Raw genomic sequence first — 22,082 nt, forward strand, 5'->3', positions numbered from 1 at the left:
TGAGCTATACCCACTGTGCTTCAAGTCTGGGCACCACACCCCCGAGAGCCTACCTTCCCATGACCTTTGGAAATCTGCCAAAGAAAAATCTTGAAAGAAGGCGTTTTGACTGTTGGCCCTCAACTTTTGTGTTTTGAACATACATAAAATCGTTAAACATTGAAACCATGGTATCAAAGGAAATCTTAAAAGGAAAAAGGATTGACCTGTTACTGTAGGCAGCCATCTTTGCAGTTCCCTCATCCCCTCTACTCTTGTACCCAGTCAGTCATACTGTGTATATAGGATGGCATTCTGCTTTGTTTACTCCCAACTGTGTTTTCACTCTTTACCACGATGCTGGAGTGTCTTCATGGTTGTTATTTTTACATCGTGTGATGTACCAATGGAAATTCCAGTACACCATAATGTACTCATCCATTTCCCTAGGGCTGGACATCTGTATGATATCCCCTCCTCCCAGTAGATCGTACTTTGAGGAATACCTCAAGAGGGTCAGGTGTTGCCTCTCAGCAGCTGCTCTCCTCAGCCTGTGTCGGCCTTTTGTTCCCCGCTGCTGGGCCTCCAGCTCCAGCACAATACACCACCTCAGAGTGCCTCCCACCCACCCTCGGAGACTCACCCAGTGCTCACAGTGCAGCTTCAACAGACAGAGCTCTCTGGCAGTGGGCCTTTCACTGTCCTGAGGTCCGCTTCCACTTCACCGAGGAGGCAGAGGAGCAGAAATGAACCACATTTGAATACATCTCATGTGACCTAGAGCAGGGTTTCTTGGCCTTGACGTTACTGATGTTTTGGACCAAATAATTCTTTGTGTGGGGGCTCTCATGTGTATTATAGATGTTTAGCAGCATCCCTTGCCTCCCCCCGTGAGATGCCAGTTGCACCCCCTGCCAAGTTGATGAGCACCAAAAATGTGTCCAGACATTGCCAGATATCCCCAGGGAGCAAAATCATCCCTGTCGAGAACCAATGGACTAGAGAGAGGGTGTGTTTATATTTTTATTTCTCAGATTTATGCGTAATACAGTCTGTTACCCTCAGAGATGACATGGGAAAGAAAACATTCTGCATCACTCCAAATCCTCTCCAGCTCTCCCCATGGTTGCAAGTTTTTTCAGTTTCCCTTACTGAAACTATAAACCGTTAGTTATAGAAAACCTGGGAGGATATAACACAACAAAGGCATTGCTAGTTTAAAAAGTTAAGTTCAAGGGGCACCTGGCTGGCTCGGTCGGTAGAGCAGGTGACTCTTGATTTTAGGGCTGTGAGTTCGAGCACCACGTTGTGGGTAGTGTTGACTTAAGTAAAATAAAAAGTAAGTTCAACACTGCCCTCTCTGGGGTGTTCTAGCTGTGGCCTCATTCTCCCGTAAGCGATTGGAGCAGGGCTCACCAAAGACACAGTGCAGAGGCAGTGTCTGGCATTGGAGTGGGAGTCACAGTGGTGGCATGCATTCAAGTCCTATACCACAGTACACAGCATCTTGAGAATATTTGCTTCATAAAAGCCCTTTTGAATCAGGCTCATCATTAGCTAAATATCCAGCTGTGCCTCTTACAGCAAACAGATGTGTGGGAGTCGGGGAGCTTCTGGAGACCTGGGCCATTTCTGGCTCTGCTTGCTGAGAAAGACCTAGAACAACATTGACAAAAGGTAGCTGTAGATTCAGGGGCGGGAGCCACAGAGCTTGTTTGCAGCCAGCACTGCCAGAGACGTTCCCAAGCCCCAGTAGCACTAGAACCCATTCCAGTACTTCATCTGCTTGTTTGCCAGTGATGGGAGAATTGAGAGATCCCTGCTTTGTTGTTTGACAACCCAAGTTTAATGGCTTCTCTGTGGCTTATCAGATGTTATCTTCTTGTTTGTGAAATACATATTACATAGGTAAGTAATAATCCTGGTGAGGGTTTTAAAAGAAAACCGAATAGAGCAGATACCTAAGAAATAGCGAGGGGGAGGGATGCCTTGGTGGCTCAGTCTGTTATGCCTCCAACTCTTGATTTTTGCTCAGGTCCTAATCATATGGTTTGTTGGATTGAGCCCCGAATCGGGCTCTGCGCTGACAGTGCAAAACCTGCTTGGGATTCTCTCACTCTCGCTCTCCTCTCTGCCCCTCCCCCGCTCATACATGCACTCTCTCTCTCTCAAAATAAATATTAAAAAAAAAATAGCAATGGGGATTTTAATTGATTTTTCTTTTTCCTTTATTAAGCTTTTCAGCTGTCCATTAAATACTCTTTGCTAGATTACTGAGACTTCTTCACCTGAGGTCTGTGGGTGTTATGGGGGTCTGTGAGTCCTTAGAATTGTACACAAAATTTTTTGTGTATTTCTATTTTTCGGGGGAAGGGTCTCTGAAGCTTATAATACATTCTGAAAAGGTAATATGGTCCTGAAGAGCTTAAGTCTCAATCTTTACATTTCTTGCCTGTATCCTAATAACTACAGTACCTGGGCTGGTAAAGTAGGAGTGCACACAACAGGTGATTCAGACTGAAAGGTCCAGAAAACAGCTGGGGTGCTTCTGAAATGTGCCACCTAGATCCTTAGATCCTTCTTATTGAAGAACTCTTGCTTCAGTGAAGGACTCCGTGCTGACCAGGTCTCCTTGACAGAGAACATTCAATTCTCAGCCTCTTCAAGAATATGTTAGCTGCAGAAAATCCTCTTGCTGGAGGCCATGAACTTCTCAAGCCAGCCCACATTCAGGGATTGAAGGAGGTGAGGGGCCATTGTGGCTCCAGAGCACTCTATGGATGGGCCTGCACTGCAGAAACTTCTCGCTCTACCCAGGCCTGTTTCCTCCTCTCCCCCTCCCAGCTGTTGACACCCAGGGCACTCCTGGATAGACAGGCATCCTGTATTCTAAACTTCAGAGTCTGCTTCCCAGAGAACCCAACCTGCCACAGAGCTCAGCAAACTAACTGTAGGTCAGGACTTACTTTATTAAAGAAATTAGATCAAAAATGATTTCTGTAAAATCACTCCACTCGCTGAATGCTGCAGCACAACTGTGGTGTCTCATCTTTCTCAAGCCAAACCCTCTGCTCGGCTGCCTCATTGAAGGGATCTATTCTTGTCATTGATCTTGGCACCATCCGTTCCTGTGTGGAAGTCTTCCGGCACTGGAAGTGGCTATTGCTGCTAGTGATTGGGGTGACAGGACTGCCCACGTTATATTGGCCGTGTGTGTATCTGCCTGGGGCATGTGTGTATCTGTCTTGATTGTACAAATTGGGCACTCAAACAACTGAGTCATCCAGGCACCCCAGTTCACTTTCATTTTTAATGAGGGTTTTAAAGATACTGATTAGCGTGTAGATGTCTGTTGGCTTAAGGAGATAACTGCAAGTTGTGGCATCGTATTGTGAAAAATTTGTAGTTGTACTTGCTGGTTGTTCAGATTCCGAATCGGGGTTCGATTTAGTCTTTACAAAACAGTCTTTACAAAATACTGTCTCTTCAGCTTAAAAAAAAAATACCAACTGTTTAAAGGTTTGTGTCCGTATTGTGTGTCATCTAGCCAGCTTTCAATTATATATGGTAGGGAATTTCTGACATTTAAAAATACTGCTTTAAAAAGATAAATATATGGAAGCAGCAGCGCATGAGGTGCTCAGAAGTATTGAAAATGTTCAGTTATAAAATGGACTGTTAACAAGAATTAATAAAAAGCAACAGAAATTTTTTTAATGTTTATTATTATTGAGAGAGAGAGAGAGCATGTGCACGTGCCACTGGGGAAGAGGTAGGGGCAGAGAGAAGAGGACAGAGGATCCCAAGTGGGCTCTGTGCTGACAGCAGCAAACCCGGTGTGGGGCTCGAACTCAACGAACCATGAGATCATGACCTGAGCCAAAGTCAGATGCTCAACCAACTGAAGCACCAAGGCGTCCCGTTACAGAATTTTTTTTTTTTTTAAAGGACCTTAAGGGGCCCCTGGGTGGCTCAGTCGTTTGAGCATCTGACTCTTGATTTCAGCTCAGATCATGATCCCAGGGTCGTGGGATTCGGCCCGGCATCAGGCTCCTTGCTGAGCATGAAGCCTGCTTAAGATTCTCTCTCTCCCTCTGTCCCTCTTCCCCCGCTGTCTCTACAATTTAAAAAAAAAAAAAAAAAGATAAGACAAAAACGATCTTAAAGTAGAGTCTATAATAAAGGACACCTACTGAGATGGAGAAGATTTTGATAACCAGATGGTCATCCATTTCGTTGGTTAGGTCAAGCTCAAGTATAAGGAGAACATTAGTGAGAGCAAGAGGCCTATAGGGCTTTTAAACACATGTGCACCCTCTTCTGGCGCCTACTATACCAGGATGATTTCATCACTGAAGGAATCAACTATGCTTGGATTCGCTGTGCCCAGTCTGAAAAAAAACCAAGTGCTGAGTAAATTCAGTAGCACCCAGAATCTGTTGCCTAGATAAGTTGTTGGTCTAAGACATCATCATGGTGGGTTGCTCCAAAGATCCCAAAACTTCTGCAGTGCTTCTTCGGTGGCAAGAAAATAAACAGCATGAACCCTGCATCATCTGTGATGCAGCTTTGCAGGCATCTGTTCTCTCTGGAGGTAAATATCAGGAGCAGCTGCTCTTGGATGTCAATTCTGTTCTCTTGATGTCAGAACTACTGACTTCATGACTCCTGATCAAGCTTAAAACTGTGTTCTCAACCAAGAGAAATAGACTCCACTGAGTCTGGTGTGCTTGTTTGGGTTTATGAAGGTGGATAGCCAGTGACCTCCTAATTCAGCTATCCCTCCTGCACTCCGCTGTTCTTTAGATGGCAAGTACCTTTGGTGTTCATGCCAATAGCATCCTCAACATGCCTGTAAGGAATACAGGAAAAGGAAACAAGATTGCAGAGGCCAGAGACAGAGGCCAGGAAACAGAAAGATGACACCAAGCATGAAAAGCAGAGAGTGAGAGATGGTCAGAAACCCTGCGGTCCTGCTCATTCTACCTGAATGTCTCTGTGGAAGATGAGACACTTCAGTGTAGGATCACTTAATGAGGACAAAAGGAGATTTTAGACAGGTGCAGTGAAAGGTAATTTGAAGAATTTGATCCCTGACAAGGAAATGTTTGAGCACCAGCAAAAGAGGCTAGTGAAAGTAAGAAACCATTAGGCTGGGGGTGCCTGGGTGGCCTAGTTAGTTAAGCTTCTGACTTCTGCTCAGGTCATGATTTCACGATTTGTGGGTTCAAGCCCCGTCACAGGCTCTGTGCTGACAGCTCAGAGCCTGGAGCCTGTTTCAGATTCTGTGTCTCCCTCTCTCTATGCCCCTCTCCTGCTCGTGCTCCGTCTCTCTGTCCCTCAAAAATAAAACATTAAAATGATTTTTGAATAAAAAATAAACTGTTAGGCTGAAAAATGGCCGCACCTGAAGGTATACACATCCTCATCCTTGGAGCCTGTGTTACGTCATGTAGCAAGAAAGGGTCTTTGCAGAAGGGATTTAGTTAAGAATCTTGAAATGGGGACATTATCCAGGATTATCTGATGAGTCTTACATGCAGTCACGTGTCTCCCTATAAGAGGAAAGCAGAGGGAGGTTGATGCACACAGAAGAGGGCCGTGTGAAGGTGGAGCAGAGAGATTTTGAAGATTGAAGTCCCAGGGCCATAAGCCAAAGTCTGCAGACAGCTGCCCGTGGCTGGAAGGGGTGGAGGGGTGCTCCGTGGAACTGTGTTCTGGCCTCCAGTACTATGAGAGAGTTTCTGTTGATTTAAACCACCAAGTTTGGGGGTGCCTAGCTGACTCAGTTAAGTGTCCTACTCTTGGTTTCGGCTCAGGTCATGATTTCACGGTTCGTGAGTTCCAGCCCCGCATCAGGCTCTGTGCTGGCAGTGCAGAGCCTGCTTGAGATTCTCTCTCTCGCTCTCTGCCCCTCCCGTGCGCACTCTCTCTCTCAAAATAAATAAGCTTAAAAAAAAAAAAAAAACCACACCCAAGTTTGTGGTAATGTGTCACAGCAGCCACAGGAAACTAACACAGGCCCCATCATTACATCGTGTCACATCAGCTCAGGGAGGGGCCCAGACGGGCTTCCCTCTCCTTCTGGAGGTGCCTCTTCTGCATCCACCAGTTCTGACATGAGCAGACCAGAGGTAAAGCAGGACACATCCCACAGTCTTCATAGGCAAAGGACTCCAGCTTATAGCAAGTCAGTTCAGTGACAGAGAAAGAGAAAATGTTACCTGAGTCTATATGGATATATTGTTCAGCATGCTGAAAACTTGAATATGTGTGTTTTCATCAGGTAACTAGGAAATGCAGTTTGCCTCCTGAAGAATTTGATAGCAAAGGACTCTGCTTGCATTTTAAGTAGTGAGTTTTTTCAGACCAAACTAAAAAAGCATCCAGTCATGTCCTTTCAAATTCATAATGATGCAGAGTATAAGAGGGAAGAGAGGTCATCCTCCGTGATTTTGCATGTGAGCCGGTGAGCCATTCTGCTCTCTGAAGGGACTTGAGGAGTCATTAGCTGCTCCCTGTCCCCCTGCCCCCCCTGCCAAGTTCCAGGTCATGTTTAGGAGAGTGGCCTCTTGTTTCAGAGGCAGTGCAGCAGTGGGCCAGCAAAGGCAGAGTTTTTACCAAAAACAAAACCCTTTCTCTAGGAAAGCTTCCATTTGTGGCTTGTGGTAAATCAAATGAATACCTGATAGAACAGCATTTTTCAAACTTTGCGCATCAGAATCTCCTGACATGCTTTTTCCAAATACAGATTCCTGAGCCCCATTGTCAGATTTTGACTCCTCAGCCTGCATTTTCAAGAGTATGGATTCTGACATGGTGGACAAGGGTTATATATTTAAGAAACACTAAGCTTGTCAGAGTTCTAACAAGCAAAGGGAAACACTTACTTTTAGAATTGTTAGACAAAAAGAACATTTTATAATAGAAATAGAGCCTTCTGTATAAAATACCACTTGAGAGTTCTGGTTTTTATACAGCTTCTGTAGAGTTGGGAGTAGAAACTTCTGTATATCTGCTTTTAAAGTGGAATCACATTTACTATTTAAATTTGCTACCCTCATTCATTCTGAACCAAAGTAATCAATTGACAAGGTTTGAATTTCTGTTTAGAGACAATTTTCCCACACTGAGGGTTTACTTATAATTTGTTTAAGATTTCACATTATGTATTAGTGTGAATAGGAAAAAACCATTTTATTTAAATCACATGTAAACTGAGTCAAGCGTACATGGGGGTGGGGCGTGTCATTTTATGACTCCATCTATTTTTGTCTGCACTTGAACTATTCCATTATAAAAAATGTTGCTTTAAATCTAATGAAGGGGAAAAAAACAAATATCCCAACGGGCTTGCTGAATCATCGCATACTCCGCCATGTGTGAAGTATGGGGGACACAGCCAACTTTCAGACCAAGGGGCTCCTTTTCTCAGGCTGCCTTGCCAGTCTGGCTTTTCTCAGCACCTCTCCCAGAAGCCAGGAGAATGTGTCAGCTGTCATGGTAAGAAGTGGAAATGGTGCCCAGCTTTCTGAAGGCATGACTCAGTTTGGCACTTTGGAGCTTTCATCTTACAGATAGTGTGAGAGTTTTCTGTAATCTGTAAATTTTGGTTCCAGCCATTATGCTGTGCTATGGACAGGCAGTGGCAGTATTTTCTGGATATAAGCTGGCACACATTAAAACTTAGTTGTGTAGGAAAAAGGACATCAAATACAATTAGAAAACATCTCAGGGGTACCTGAGGGTGGCTGTTGTTTGTGTCTGACTCTTGATTTCAAGCTTCAGGCTCTGCACTCAGAGTGCAGAGCCTGCTTGGGATTCTCTGTCTCCCTCTCTCTGCCCCTCCCCTGCTTGCTCACTGTCTCAAAAATAAATAAACATTTTTTAAAAAAAAGCATCTGGGGGCGCCTGGGTGGCGCAGTCGGTTGAGCGTCCGACTTCAGCCAGGTCACGATCTCGCGGTCCGTGAGTTCGAGCCCCGCGTCGGGCTCTGGGCTGACGGCTCAGAGCCTGGAGCCTGTTTCCGATTCTGTGTCTCCCTCTCTCTCTGCCCCTCCCCCGTTCATGCTCTGTCTCTCTCTGTCCCAAAAATAAATAAACGTTGAAAAAAAAAAATTAAAAAAAAAAAAAAGCATCTGAAATAATGTCTATTCTGCATATGGGCTGTGTCACAATACCAGACAACATTCTAACAAAGAATCCTGATTACAGTCAGTAATTTAGCCACGTAAAATGGCCTTTCTGTATACATGTAGTCGTTGACATTTCAAAATATTTTAAGACACCTTTGTCTTTAATATCTTGAAATTACAAAACTCCAGTGTGTCAGTGAGCACTGCCATTTCATCACAACTCCCCAGCAGGAACACCTCTGTCTGCCGACAGAGTTTATGATAATGGAGGCGGTGCCCAGCTTAGGAAAGCATAAGGAAGGCTAGAGGCCCTCACAGTTGTTTTTCAAGGTAAGTTCTGCTACCAACTAGTAGGAAGTGTGTATTAGACCAAAATGCCATGGTGAAAATATCTGAAAGATGGCCTTTATACAAAACACCTGTGAATGTCTACCTCTTTTCCTGTGCATTTGAACTCAAGGTAGGGGCCAGTACATTCACCTAAAAGATATTTAAGGTCCAAGCCTCCTACCGTAGGGCCTGTGAGCAGTGTCTCATCAAGGGTTTCACAACAAGCTCTTTGAAGCCATTGGAACCTCCGTTTTCTCATTTACGGTCCTGTTGTTAGAACCGGTCTCCACCCCGTGTTGCTTTACTTCTCCCGCCTTGAAAGACCATGGTGTGATCCGGAAGTATTTAGAACTATTACGATTGTGGCAGGTTAATAAATAATGCGCTGCACTTGGCAATTGATTTCTGGGCTAAAAGCAGTTGGAAGGGTCTGAGGTTTAATTCTGAAATCTTAGCTAAGAGTTGCCGGCAAAGCACCCTATTTTAAAATTATATTTAAAGCAAGATCAGAAGGCACTCTTCAGGCTGACTTAGTGTCTGTAGTTAAATACCCGCATCTTTAATGTACTTGGGCCTCATTTTCCATAGCTTTCTGCTAAATGTGAGGCTCTAGAATAGGCACTATCTTTTGCAGCTATTCAGCCTAGATTATTTTTTTTAAAGAAAAAGTTCTGTTTCAACATCCTTCTCTCTTTTCCCCCCAGAAGAGATAACGTGATGATATTTTGAAAAGTAAGAAGCTATTGAATAAGTGAAACATTTCGTTACCATGCGTTTAAGTCAGGCATATGTTTTCGGTTTCAGATAATTCAGTTGGTTATTTCCCGAATTTGATTTTCTCAAAATTCAGCTTTTAAAAATTCCCATAGATGATGATTGTGATAATGATGATGATTAAAAAGGGGCACGTTCCCTTTGAACTCTAAAACTCATAGCCATGTATCTTCTTGACAATGCTTATCCTGTATATTGTGTTAAAGCTGGGAAAGAAAAGTTTCCATTTCTAATGCCAGGGTGAAGTATGAATTGGAAGACCGTTTCGACAAAAATTCTATCTGGGTGCTTGAGGTCCTCTTCCTAAACATTTCATTTAAGACAATATTAAAAGCTTTAAACATACTGATCGTTGGTTCTTTAGAATACTTTTTCAGAGTGCTTCTTAACCTGTCTCCTCTCCCCCCCAAGCCCCAAAATCTCCTTATAACCTAATCACAATTGACGAGCTTCCCCAGATGCCCAAGACCACGATTCTAGGGCCTACAGCTGATTCTTCAGCCTCATGGCCAGACTTCTGAGATGCTTAAACTTTTTTTGTTGTTAATCATACAAATTCTACTTCTGAATGTGCTGTCTATAAAATATAGCCTCGGCAGGGTAGCTCACACATTTTTAAAATGTTCTCCAAATGGTAGAAATGGCTTTGTAGGGAAGCCAAAGTGTTTATACAGTTTCTCTTAGAGAAATAAAGTTCTTTATCCTAGATAGGATGTCCAGTTTTCACAAGATGATTGCTGAGAAGGTTATAGGCAGCGGCTCTGTTAAAAAGCATTGCTTTCTGTTAATTAGAGACGTGCAAGCAGACCAGCGCTCCATAGCCTTAATTGCAGAAATGATCCACACTGCTAGTCTGGTACACGATGATGTCATCGACGATGCAAGTTCTCGGAGAGGAAAACACACGGTAAATAAGATCTGGGGTGAAAAGAAGGTACGGTGTTTTAGTTTCCTTTCAATCTTCTTACCCAACCACACACTCTTTGGGTTGCATTTATTTTTTAGATTTGTCTCATTAAAAAGTAAAGTATGCTTCCTCACATGCGGCCTTCCAAATTTCAAAATAGAATTCATGTCTGTGTACGGACACTTGCTAATAGAGAAAACCATAGAAAGCTGAACTTAATATTTCTGGTTATTCATAGTTTTACATAGAATTCCTTTTGGTTATTGACAAAGAGATTTTTGTTTTTATCCAAAAAGCATGTTTCATGAGAACTCATACATTTTACTTCTGGGCTCAGAGTACCCAGATTCAGTTTGATTCTTTATCTATTGACTGCCATGTACAAGAGTGTCATGACAAGTGACTAAGTAAAGCTAAAATATATGTGTGTGAATATTATATTGTTTTAAATATAGGTACGTATAAAGATATATACACACACTGTGAAAATTCTACCTTTTGTAGGGGCTGTATAATTGAGTTTGGTTCATACATGTATATTTTAAAGCATATTTCCATAGTATTTTATCAGCATCTCTTGAAGGGGTATATAAGATGGGGACTTCTGCTTAAAGGTGTTTAAATCATGTTTGAAGAACGGGAATGAAGCTGCACAAATGAACATGAAGACGTATAGGCCTTTCATGTGATGCGGGCAGCCCCCTCCACACGCACCTCCCGTGGCCGCCCTGCCTGTTTGAAGCACACATAAAACATTAGTGTGAACGAGGTTTCCCTTGGCTCGCCTTCCCTTCCCTCACACAGTTATTTTTCTTCCCCTCACATATTTGTAGTACCTGGTTACCTCCTATTTTCTAATTGCCCTATGAAAAAGAAGAAATATATATTAATTGTTATCTTCACGTGCTGGTTTTGCTTTCTTGTACATGACTTTGCTGTGTAATCGAGTCCTGAGATCTCATTTATAAATCTTATTTCAAATTTTAAATTGAAAGGTCTTGTGTCCTATGGGCAGAATTCCATACATCACAATGTTGTTTTTTAAAAAAAAGGGGGGGGATGGGGGGGAGTACAGTTTCATTTTGGAGAGATCATGGGTACATTTATGACATGTCCCTGAGTCAACTGTTCTCAGGGCCTGTCCCTAAAGCCTTAGTTAAGAGAACAAATCCTGGGGGCACCTGGGTGGTTCAGTAGGTTACACATCTGACTTTGGCTCACGTCATGATCTCACGGCTTGTGAGTTCGAGCCCCACGTCAGGCTCTGTGCTGACAGCTCAGAGCCTGGAGCCTGCTTCAGATTCTGTGTCTCCCTCTCCCTCTCCCCTTCTCCCATTCGCACTCAGTGTCTCTCTCTCTCAAAAATAAACATAAAAATAAAAAAAAAAACACCACCACCAACAACAAATTCGGGCCTTCTCCCTGCCTAGTTAGTCCCCGCTGTGATCATCTCTGCTGTTGGGGGCCTCTTTCAGCCTGTGACTGGTCTGCCTTACACAGGCCTGCCTGCAAGCCTCCTCCCCTTTACCGCCTCTTAGCCAAAAGTACTGTGTGTCCATTGAAAGTCCATTCACACAGCACCTGCTCCAGGAGCCCACAGTACCCTACCTGGGTTCCAGCTCTTCTTTCCTTTAACCCCTCAGCCAGCATTCCCCAGTGCCCAGTCTGGAGACTTTACTTTCACAGGCTGGAACCTTCTGGCCTCTGGGATCCCCAGGGCCAGGAGAGGAAAGACGTAAAAGCCTAGAGATCCTGAGCCCTCCAGCTGCAAATGATGTACGGGTGGCCGAAGGATAGACATATATGTGCACATATATGTCATAATGTATATGATGACTTTGTTAATGTATATGTGTATGTTGAGATCCCTTGTACAGTATGTTCTATAAAATGATAAATAGGTAAACATACTGAACATGATTTTAGGTACCAGAGAAAAGACAATAAAAACTTAAAATGTGGTTATGTTGAAAATTCTATGAATTAAAATGTCTATGAGATCAACCATTTATAACTATAACATAAAATGTAGGCATATTTTTAAATATGAAAATGAGTATGTTTAATTACAGCCTGTAATTCAGTTTTATATATAATTTTTAATAAGCTACAAATACAGTATGGGCATCTACTCCCACTCTAAAGATTGGAAAAAATATTGATTATCTAGTGTTCACTACAAAAAATTTTATCTAATAATGAGGAGCAGTGTAATACAGTGCAAAGAGCATTGAACTTGGAGCCAGGATTCCCTGGTTTGGTTTTCATTGAGAAAAATGCCAGGCGCTGGGGTGTGCCAAGTGCTGGCTGAGATCATTCCCAGCGCGTGCCCTCAAGGAGTTGGTAGATAGGGAATCAGTAGTTGAAGAAAAATGAGAAGACTGCAGTATGCACGGGGTGCTGTTCTCATGCAGATCCAAGTGGACTTCCTAGAAGTGTCCTCTGTGCTAATTGTGCAGAGGAGTCAGCTCAGTGAAGAAGGGGAAGGACTTTCTGAGTAGAAGAAATGATAGGTGCACAGACACAACAGCACGGTGTGAGCGAAGAGCAAGTGTCGAGCACGGCCAGTCTGAGGGCAACTGCACCCTGGTGGGGCCCAGGGATGAAGCGAGAGAGTTTGACCCTGTCCATCTCCACGCATCCACTTCCTCAGCTCTGATTGGAGAGACTGGGTAACCTCTGGGAACTGATCCCATTCCCACTATGTGCCAAATCTGTAACTGACGATTGCAGAGTCCTACTGAGGAAGAGGTAGGGGAAGACTCACGGCCAAGATGAACCCTCCCTCCCTTTCTGTATTTATCTTCTGAGGAGCCAGCTTCATTGTTGGCTCCACTGCTCCGATCCTTTTCTCTGAGTTGTTTTCTTTTTTCTTTTCTAGGCTGTTCTCGCTGGTGATCTAATTCTTTCTGCAGCATCTATAGCTCTGGCACGGATCGGAAATACAACTGTCATATCTATTTTAACCCAAGTTATTGAAGATTTGGTGCGTGGTAGGTTAATTCTGACGCTGCTGCTTTTTTAATTCAGTCTCAGTAGAGTTATCCAGGCAATCAAACCGTATCGCAAATTACCCCTTTCTTTCTTTATAGGCGAGTTTCTTCAGCTAGGGTCAAAAGAAAATGAGAACGAGAGATTCGCACACTACCTTGAAAAGACCTTCAAGAAGACTGCCAGTCTGATAGCCAACAGTTGTAAAGCAGTATGTACGTTCTGTCTTTGTTCACGTTAAAAGAAAAATGCCTCATAGCTCTTTCTTGAGAGTTAATTTCCCTAGGAAACATTTCACTGGAGAACCTTAAAATAGTAACCGGAATCCCAAGAGGTCATTGAGAGAATTACATCCCCAAACAGTGGGATCTTCTGCTGTGGGTTTCATGTTCACTGTCTTCTTTTGCTGTGCATGCATTGACTCTTCATCCTTCCCCGCCAAGAACAGAATCAGAATAAGCTATCTTCACCCAGTTTACTCTCCAGACTGTTTAACATGTTGAAAAACTTGTCGTGATTAGTGGAATAATGTCTTTCATGGTTGTTGTCCCATATACCATTTCTGACATATTAGCCTTAAAAAGTTACCAAGTGCTATGTTTGGTGGGGAGGGTGGTGTGCAGAGGAAGAGAGAGAGAATCTTAAGCAGGCTCCTAGCTCGAAGCCTGACGCAGGGTTCGGTCTCACGACCCTGGAATCGTGACCTGAGCCAAAATCAAGAATTGGGCACTTCTGCCCAAGAAAAAATACCTGTTAGGTTGTCCTAGTTTTCTTTGTTCTTTATTAGGAGTAGTAGATCCTCCAATCTTTGGGGAAAGAACTATAAACAAGCCATTTTTCTTTGGGCTGTAAATCGAGTGTGCACCATAACTTTTCTCTCCCTTGATTTCCCTCCCTGGCCTTCCCTCTGGTCTTCTTGTTTTTATGTTTTATTTTTCCCATTCTGAGAGGCATGGGTCCAACTTTTCATTGGCCTGGATTTACTGCCACTTTTATTTTTATTTATTTTTATTTTTTAATTTACATCCAAGTTAGCATATGTACCAACAATAATGATTTCAGGAGTAGATTCCAGTGATTCATCCCCAACAAGTGTCTTCCTTAATACCTTACCCATTTAACCCATCCCCCCCCACCCACAATCCCTCCAGCAACCCTGAGTTTGTTCTCTGTATTTAAAAGTTTCTTATGTTTTTCCCCCTCCCAGTTTTTATTTTAGTTTTGCTTCCCTTCCCTTATGTTGATCTGTTTTGCATCTTAAATTCCTCATGTGAGTAAAGTCATATATTTGTCTTTCTCTGACTAATTTCGCTTAGCATAATACCTCCAGTTCTATCCACGTAGTTGCAAATGGCAAGATTTCATTTCTTTTTCATCGCTGAGTAGTATTCCACTGTATGTATGTGTGTATGTATGTCAGTCACATCTTCTTTATCCATTCATCCATCAGTGGACATTTGGGCTCTTTCCATACTTTGGCTATTATCGATACCACTGCTATAAACATCAGGGTGCATGTGCCCCTTTGAATCAGCACACCTGTATCCCTTGGGTAAATGCCTAGTAGTGCAATTGCTACGTCGTAGGGTAGTTCTATTTTTAATTTTTTGAGGAACCTCCATACTGTTTTCCAGAGTGGCTACACCAGTTTGCCTTCCTACCAGCAGTGCAAAAGGGTTCCTCCTCTCTGCATCCTTGCCAACATCTTTTGTTGCCTGAGTTATTTATTTTTAGCCATTCTGACAGGTGTGAGGTGGTATCTCATTGTGGTTTTAATTTGCATTTCCCTGATGATGAGTTATGTTGGGCATTTTTTCATGTGTCTGTTTTCCATCAGGATGTCTTCTTTGGAAAAGTAGCTATCCATATCTTTCGCCCTTTTCTTCACTGGATTATTTGTTTTTTGGGCGTTGAGTTTGACAAGTTCTTTATAGATTTTGGATACTAACCCTTTATCTGATATGTCATTTGCAAATATCTTCTCCTATTCCATTGATTGCCTTTTGGTTTTGCTGATTGTTTCCTTCTCTGTGCAGAAGCTTTTTATTTTGATGAGGTCTCAGTAGTTAGTTTTTGCTTTTGTTTCCCTTGCTTCCAGAGACCATGTTGAGTAAGAAGTTGCTGCGGGTAAGGTCAAAGAGGTTTTTGCCTGCTTTCTCCTCGAGGATTTTGATGGCTTCCTGTCTTACGTTTAGGTCTTTCACCCATTTAGAGTTTATTTTTGTGTATGGTGTAAGAAAGTGGTCCAGGTTCATTCTTCTGCATGTCGCTGTCCAGTTTTCCCAGCACCATTTGCTGAAGAGCACTCTTCTTTTTTTTAAAGCCAGTATTCTTGGGGCACCTGGGTGGCTCAGGCGATTGAGCATCCAAGTGCGACTCAGGGCATGGTCTCACAGTTCATGAGTTCAAGCCCTGCATTGGGCCTTGCTGCTGTCAGCGCAGAACCCACTTCAGATCCTCTGTCCTCCCCCTCTCTGTCCCTCCCCTGCTCACACTCTCTCAAAAAAAAAGTCAGTATTGTCCTTACACAACATGTGGTATTTGGTTCTAGCCCCTAAATGAGAGCCAGTTCTCTTCATAGGATTACTCATCTAGCCATACCTCCGCGTAACCAATGTGGCAGAGATGAAACCTGGCAAGTAGGTTGCGATCAAAGCAGCAACAGAGGGAGACCTTCAGGGCACAGATGGACATTGCTGCCATGATGCTCTCTCAACATTCTTGCAGTTAAAGAGCACTTTTCCTCAGGTCTCTTCAGTGAAAAAGGCCCCTTTCCAATAGTGTCTCCATTCTGAAAAGCGTCAAGAAATGGATAATTGTGAATCCTAAAAGAATGCAGACATTTTCTTCCTAAAAACACAAAATTGAAACACTAAGAAATGTGAATTATGTAGAACATGCTGGCCATGACTTCAGCCATTTTTGTCTTTAGTGAAAGGGCCAATATTTTTTGCAAAGAATTGCCTGTGTGGTTTTTTAAAAAGAGAGATGGCTGGGGCATCTGGGTGGCTCAGTTGGTTGAGCATCTGGCTCTTGATTTCAGCTCAGGTCATGATCTCACAGTTCGTGAGTTTGAGCCCTGCATCAGGCTCTGCGCTGGCAGCATGGAGCCTGCTTAGGATTCTCTCTCTCTGACCCTCCCCAGCTCATGCACTCTCTCACTTTCTCAAATGAATAAATAACATTTTTTTTTAAATAAAAAGAGAGTTGGCTGCAAATATGGTAGACATTAGAATGCCAAATAAAAGAATCACTCATTTTAAAAGGGTGCCATAAAGTTGCTACATAAACCCTTCATTGATCATCATACCTTTGATGGTCAAAATCTCCATGAAGATGGAGAGCCAACTTCATAAGTTACACTAGGGCGTTAAGTGAAGCTTGCAGATGATCAAACCCTACGAAGGGCCAAGGACATGGACCCAAGGCACCAAGGAAAGCCTTGATCGTGGTGTGGTCATAATGCTCTGCTTAGGAAGCCAGAGACGTTATAGCACACATATTCACTATAAATTGCACTTCGTTCTTCACAGATTAGCAAGTAAACAGTGGACATGTGTATTCACATGGCTCGACCCTTTTTTAAAATGAAACGCCTCGTGCTGTCCACTAGGAGGCATTCCGGCATCATCCCACAACTACTCACTTTTTATATGATTTATTCCTATACTCCAGAGCTGTTAGAATAATAAGGCAAAATCATAGTGTGAGCGCTCTAAATAAAAGGTTCTATATTTAAGTGCCTATGGGTAGAAATATTCCAGGGGTGTTGCATATTCAAAATGGCTATTTTTATGTACTCCTGGTATTTAAAATGCAAAGACATTTGGGCTCCAAAAGTTCATGCAAAGCAAACCAGAAGTGCCAAAAAGAGGAAATACAGAGAATTTAAACATCAGAATTATTGTGGAATAATTAATAGAATTCTGAGATGTTATGGGAATTTGAAGGAAATTTAGCAGCTTATAATTTATCCCGTTAACTTTAATCACTCATTGTTATTTTTTAGTAGAAATAGTATAAAAACTAAGAGAGGGTTGTCTAAGATTGGTGTGTTTTGTTTTGTTTTGTTTTGTTTTGTTTTGTTTTAAATAAGGATTGTATTTTCCTTTCTTCCTTTCCTCTCTTGTCCTGTCTTTCTATGTCTGTCTTTCTTGTAGACTCCACGCTTAATGTGGGGCTTGAACTCATGATCAAGGGCCATGATCTAGGCTTTGACCCCTAGATCAAGAGTCCCATGCTCCATTGACTGAACCAGCCAGGACCCCCTCTAGGATTATTTTATGACACTGATTGATAGGAAAATGGAAGTAATATTTTTAAATGAAAGGTTACTTATTTGTGTCCTAGTCCTATAGAATACACTCGAGCTTACCAGTGGAGGCCATGATTTGTTCCCCAGAAAAATCTCACGGGAATGAGATCTGAGAGGTCCAGTGGCCCATCCAGTGTTATTCAGTCAGACATGGCTGAGCTGGGATTGGAACCCAGAACTGGGTATGATAATCCTGCATTCGTTTGTTTTTCTTTTCTTTTCTTTTTTTCCAAATTTGTATACTCTCCAGTGCTGCATGAGGCCTGGAATCAATGGGCTGCCTTCCTGTTACTTTATTTCCAAAGCCACAATATGCTACCACAGGATTCTGTTTTGTGGGTTGTATTTGCAGAACAGTGTCTTTTGGTACAAAATTCTTGTCTAATCTACACATAGACCTTATTCCTATTTTGCCAGCTGTCATAATATTGTAATAAGGAAAGGGGAGGGGCGCCTGGGTGGCTCAGTCGGTTAAGCCTCCGACTTCGGCTCAGGTCATGATCTCACAGTTCGTGAGTTTGAGCCCCGCGTCGGGCTCTGTGCTGACAGCTGAGAGTGGAGCCTGCTTCAGATTCTGTGTCTCCCTCTCTCTGCCCCTCCCCCATGTGTGCTCTGTCTGTGTCTCTCAAAAATGAATAAATGTAAAAAAAAAAAAAATTATTAAAAAAAAGGGGAAAACTTTTTCTGGTCCAGGATCCAGTCCAGAATCTCTTGTTGCATTTAACTGTCATAAGTCTTTGATGTCTCAGTGTGCAACAAGTTCCTCAGTCCATCTTTGCTCTTATATTACCTTGATTTTTTTTTTAAGTTTATTTATTTATTTTGAGAGGGAGAGAGAGAAAGAGATAGATCAAGTGAGCATACGCAGGGGAGGGGCAGAGAGAGGGGGAGAGAATCTCAAGCAGGCTGCACTGTGTCAGCCTAGAGGCCGACACAGTGCTCAGTCTCATAAACCACAAGATCATGACCTAAGCTGAGACCAAGAGTTGGACACTTAACTGAGCCACCGAGACACCCCCATTACCTTGATTTTTTAATGTGTCATTGAGCCTTTCAAGTTGGATCTGTCTGCTGCTTTGCAAACTTAGATACCGGTTATGGATTTTGCACAGGAAAACAACAAAAAGGATGCCACCTGCTCAGTTCGTCACGTCAGGGGCCACGTGACGCCCTTTTGTGCTGTTACTGGTGATGTTCACTTTGATCACTTGATTGCAGTAGTAACTGCCAGGTTACTTCATTTTCAGGTTACTATTTTTCCCTATCTGGGGAGGGATTATGAGATTATGTAAATCTGCTTATCAAACTCTCTCTGGTTTTCGCATCTATTTGTGATTCTTTCCTCAGACACTTATTACCACAATGGCTGCCAAGTCACTGTTTTGTGAATTCTGTCATTCCTTCAACATCTTGCTTCTACCATAGAAGGGTATTTGATTTAAGGACTATCTTATCTCTGTGAACTCTTGGATTCTTATTCTGTGGATTATAACCCTTTACTGTTATTTATCTGAATGCTGAATTCTCCCATATTTGGCCAGTGGGGAAGGCCTTTTAACTTGGCTTCTGTGTCCTTTTAATCTAACCCCATCATTCTTTTAGCATTTACTTAATTTCTTTATTTTTTAGAGAGATTGCAAGTGGCGGGGGGGCGGGGGGGAGAAAATGAATGAGAATCCCAAGCAGGCTCCATTCTCAGTGTGGAGCCAGACACGGGGCTCGAGCCCACAACTTGCAATCGCGACCTGAGCTAAAATCACGAGTCAGACGCTCAACTGACTGAGTTACCCAGGTGCCCCAACACTTCATTAATTTCTGGCAGAAGACGTTCCAGGTTCATCTTCTCCTTCCCAACACTAGGATTCATAATTTCTCCAAAGAGCCCTGTTCTTTTGTTGGAGAATGGTATTTAGAAACCAAGATCTCTCCACTAGGTATCATTGGGCCCTCCAATGATAGTAGACAGAAATAGTAAATTTATATATATATATATATATATGGGTATGTTTATGTCTTGATCTTTTTATTTCCCATCTATGTGTATCCAAACAGTGATGTATCATATTGTTGGCTCATTCCACAGAATTCATGATTTATCTAGCATTCTGTCCTTCCATACAGTTGACCTTTGAACAACATAGGTTAGAACAGCACAGATCCTTATATGTGGGTTATCTTTTTTCTTTTTAATAAATACAGTATAGTACTATGAAAGTAGTTTCTCCTTATGATTTTTTAAAGAACATTTTCTATAGCTTTATTGTAAGGATGTAGTATATAATACGTATACAGAGTATGTGTTAATCGAATGTGTCATCAGTGAGGTTTCTGGTCAACAGTGGGCTATTAATAGTTAGAAGTTTCGGGGGAGTCAAAAATTATATGCAGATTGTCACCTGCACAGGACGTGGAGGGGTGTCAGCACCCCTGACCCCCATGTTGCTCAGAGGTCAACTGTATTTGTAGCTCCTTTCCCCAAGAATGAGAAGCTTGACTCCCATTCTCCACAATATATTTATTTGCTTAGTCCCCTAGAATATACCAAAGGGGTTTAAAAATTGGTAACTCCTATCTCTGTAAAAAATAAAAACCTAGTAGTTCAGTATTTGTTTATAGTTCCTTTTTGTCTTTAGCCTGAGGATAATATAATCAAAAATCTGTGTTCGAAGTTACCTCTTTTCAGTGTGGTTATATTATTATTTGAAACATAAGCTAGATTATTTTTTACTCCATTTTAGAGGTCCCCTCCCATTCTTAAGCGATTTTGTTTTTGTGGGGGTTGGAGGCTGTTGGTGTGGTTTTGAGTGTATGAAATGTTAACCTAGCTCCTTAAGTCAGAAGTGTATACAGACTGGTACTTGCCCACCATTCCCATGTGTCCCGTCCCCCTCCTCATCCTTTCCACCCACCCTGTGAGTGACCAGTCTCTTTGCTTCTGCTTCCTCCTTCCTGTGTTTCTTTTTACACAGATGAACAGCCCCACATGCATGTTGTTTCCCCTTCTTTCTTGCAAGGAAAAGTAGGATGCTGTGCTACCTTTTCTGTGTCTGTCTGACCTTTGCACCTTGCTTTCTTCAATTAACAGTGTATCAGGGATATCATCCCATGCTGCTCTGTAGAATCTTCCTCTCATTGTATTGTATTGTATTGTATTGTATTGTATTGTATTGTATTGAGAGAGAGAGAGGGAGAGAGAATTTTAAGCAGGCTCCACACGCGGCACAGAGCCTGAGGCGGGCTCCATCTCATGACCATAAGATCATGGCCTGAGCCAAAATCAAGAGTTAGACTCTCAACCAGCTGAGCCACCCAGGAGCCCCTCTTCCTCATTTTTTAAACAGCTGCTTCGTATCCTATTGAGTGGATATACCGTGGTTTTCTCAGCCACTCCTATATGTGGGTGTTTAGGCTTCTAGTAGTTTACAGTTACAAATGATACTATAGTGCCTAACCTTATGCAAGTATGTTTTTTATTTTTATTTTTTAACGTTTCTTTATTCTTGAGAGAGAGACGAGAGCACGCGCAAGCCCAAGGGCATGAGTGGGGGAGGTGCAGAGGTGGGGGGAGACACAGAATCTGAAGCAAGCTCCAGGCTCCAAGCTGTCAGCACAGAGCCCAGTGCGGGGCTCCAACTCGTGAACTGCGAGATCATGACCTGAGCTGAATTTGGACGCTTAACCAACTGAGCCACTCAGGCGCTCCAGTGTGTTTTTGAATTGTTAGCAGTGTACCTTCTGGGTGTATTTGAAGGTAGTCGTGTGTGTGGTTCTTGCCCCACCATGTTTCCCTCCATAAGGACTGTACTCTCAGGTGTTCTCACCACCAGGGTATGTGAGCTTCCTGCCTGTTTGCCCACAGCCTCGCTCACTGAATGTGTTGTAAGGCTTTTCAGTTTTTGCCAGTTTGATAGATGAGAAAATGTTATTGCAGTGGGGTTTTAATTTGCATTTCTCCCTTCTAAGTGAACTTGAACATTTCAGGTGCTTAAGGGCCATTTTTATATCTTCAGTTTTTGTTATTTGCCAGTGTCTTTTGCCCATCTTCTAACGTGTTTGGTCCCCCCACGCCCCTAGTTTTAAAGAGCTCTTTACAGGGGCGTCTGGGCAGCCCAGTGTGTTGAGCATCCACCTCTTGATTTCCGTTCAGGTCATGATCTCTGCGCTAGCAGCCTGGAGCCTGCTTGGGATTCTCTCTCTCTTCCTCCCTCTCTGCCCCTCCCTCGCTGTCTCTCTCTCTCAAAATAAATATACTTTAAAACAAAACAAAAAAGAGCTCTGTATATAGTAAGAGCACTTTATCTATGATATTATGTTGCATATATTCTCCCCCAGTATTTTTAGTTGGTTTTTGACATGACAACACCCATTTCGATATTTTGTATGTAAGAATGGAGCTCCAATAATCTCCACCATTTTTTTAATAAAGAAGACACGAGGCATCTGTGTGTCTTCAGGATAGATGTCTTAACTTCCTTGGTGACACAGAGATGCTTGATGAACACCAAGTGCTGGTCCCTGCAATGCAGCCTGTGCTCCCCAGCGTCTCTGAGACCAGGCTCATGAGAATGTTCTGAGACCTTCCTCCTCTTCCCCCAGAAGAGCCACACGCGTACAGCAGGACCTGCTGTGGGCCTGCTTCCAACAGAAAGGT

General features: G+C 42.8%; 1 protein-coding gene across 2 annotated transcripts in view; it reads left to right on the top strand.

Moving 5' to 3' along the window:
- PDSS1 (decaprenyl diphosphate synthase subunit 1) overlaps positions 1-22,082 on the top strand; it is a 42,283-nt gene that overhangs the window by 7,983 nt on the left and 12,218 nt on the right. The window contains exons 5-7 of one of the 2 annotated variants that reach the window (XR_006959868.1): positions 10,011-10,152; positions 13,007-13,118; positions 13,218-13,331. Coding sequence is in view for 1 of the 2 variants with exons in the window: in XM_047066714.1 (XP_046922670.1) it covers positions 10,011-10,152; positions 13,007-13,118; positions 13,218-13,327 (364 nt within the window). In the remaining variant the exon portion in view is untranslated. The remainder of the gene's footprint in view (positions 1-10,010; positions 10,153-13,006; positions 13,119-13,217; positions 13,332-22,082) is intronic. The other variant, XM_047066714.1, reaches the window with a different exon arrangement.

This window comes from Lynx rufus, unplaced genomic scaffold (genome assembly GCF_022079265.1).
Source record: "Lynx rufus isolate CCGP_SWC_20201006 ecotype Redwood Valley unplaced genomic scaffold, mLynRuf1.p SCAF_7, whole genome shotgun sequence".
Lineage (NCBI taxonomy): Eukaryota > Metazoa > Chordata > Mammalia > Carnivora > Felidae > Lynx > Lynx rufus.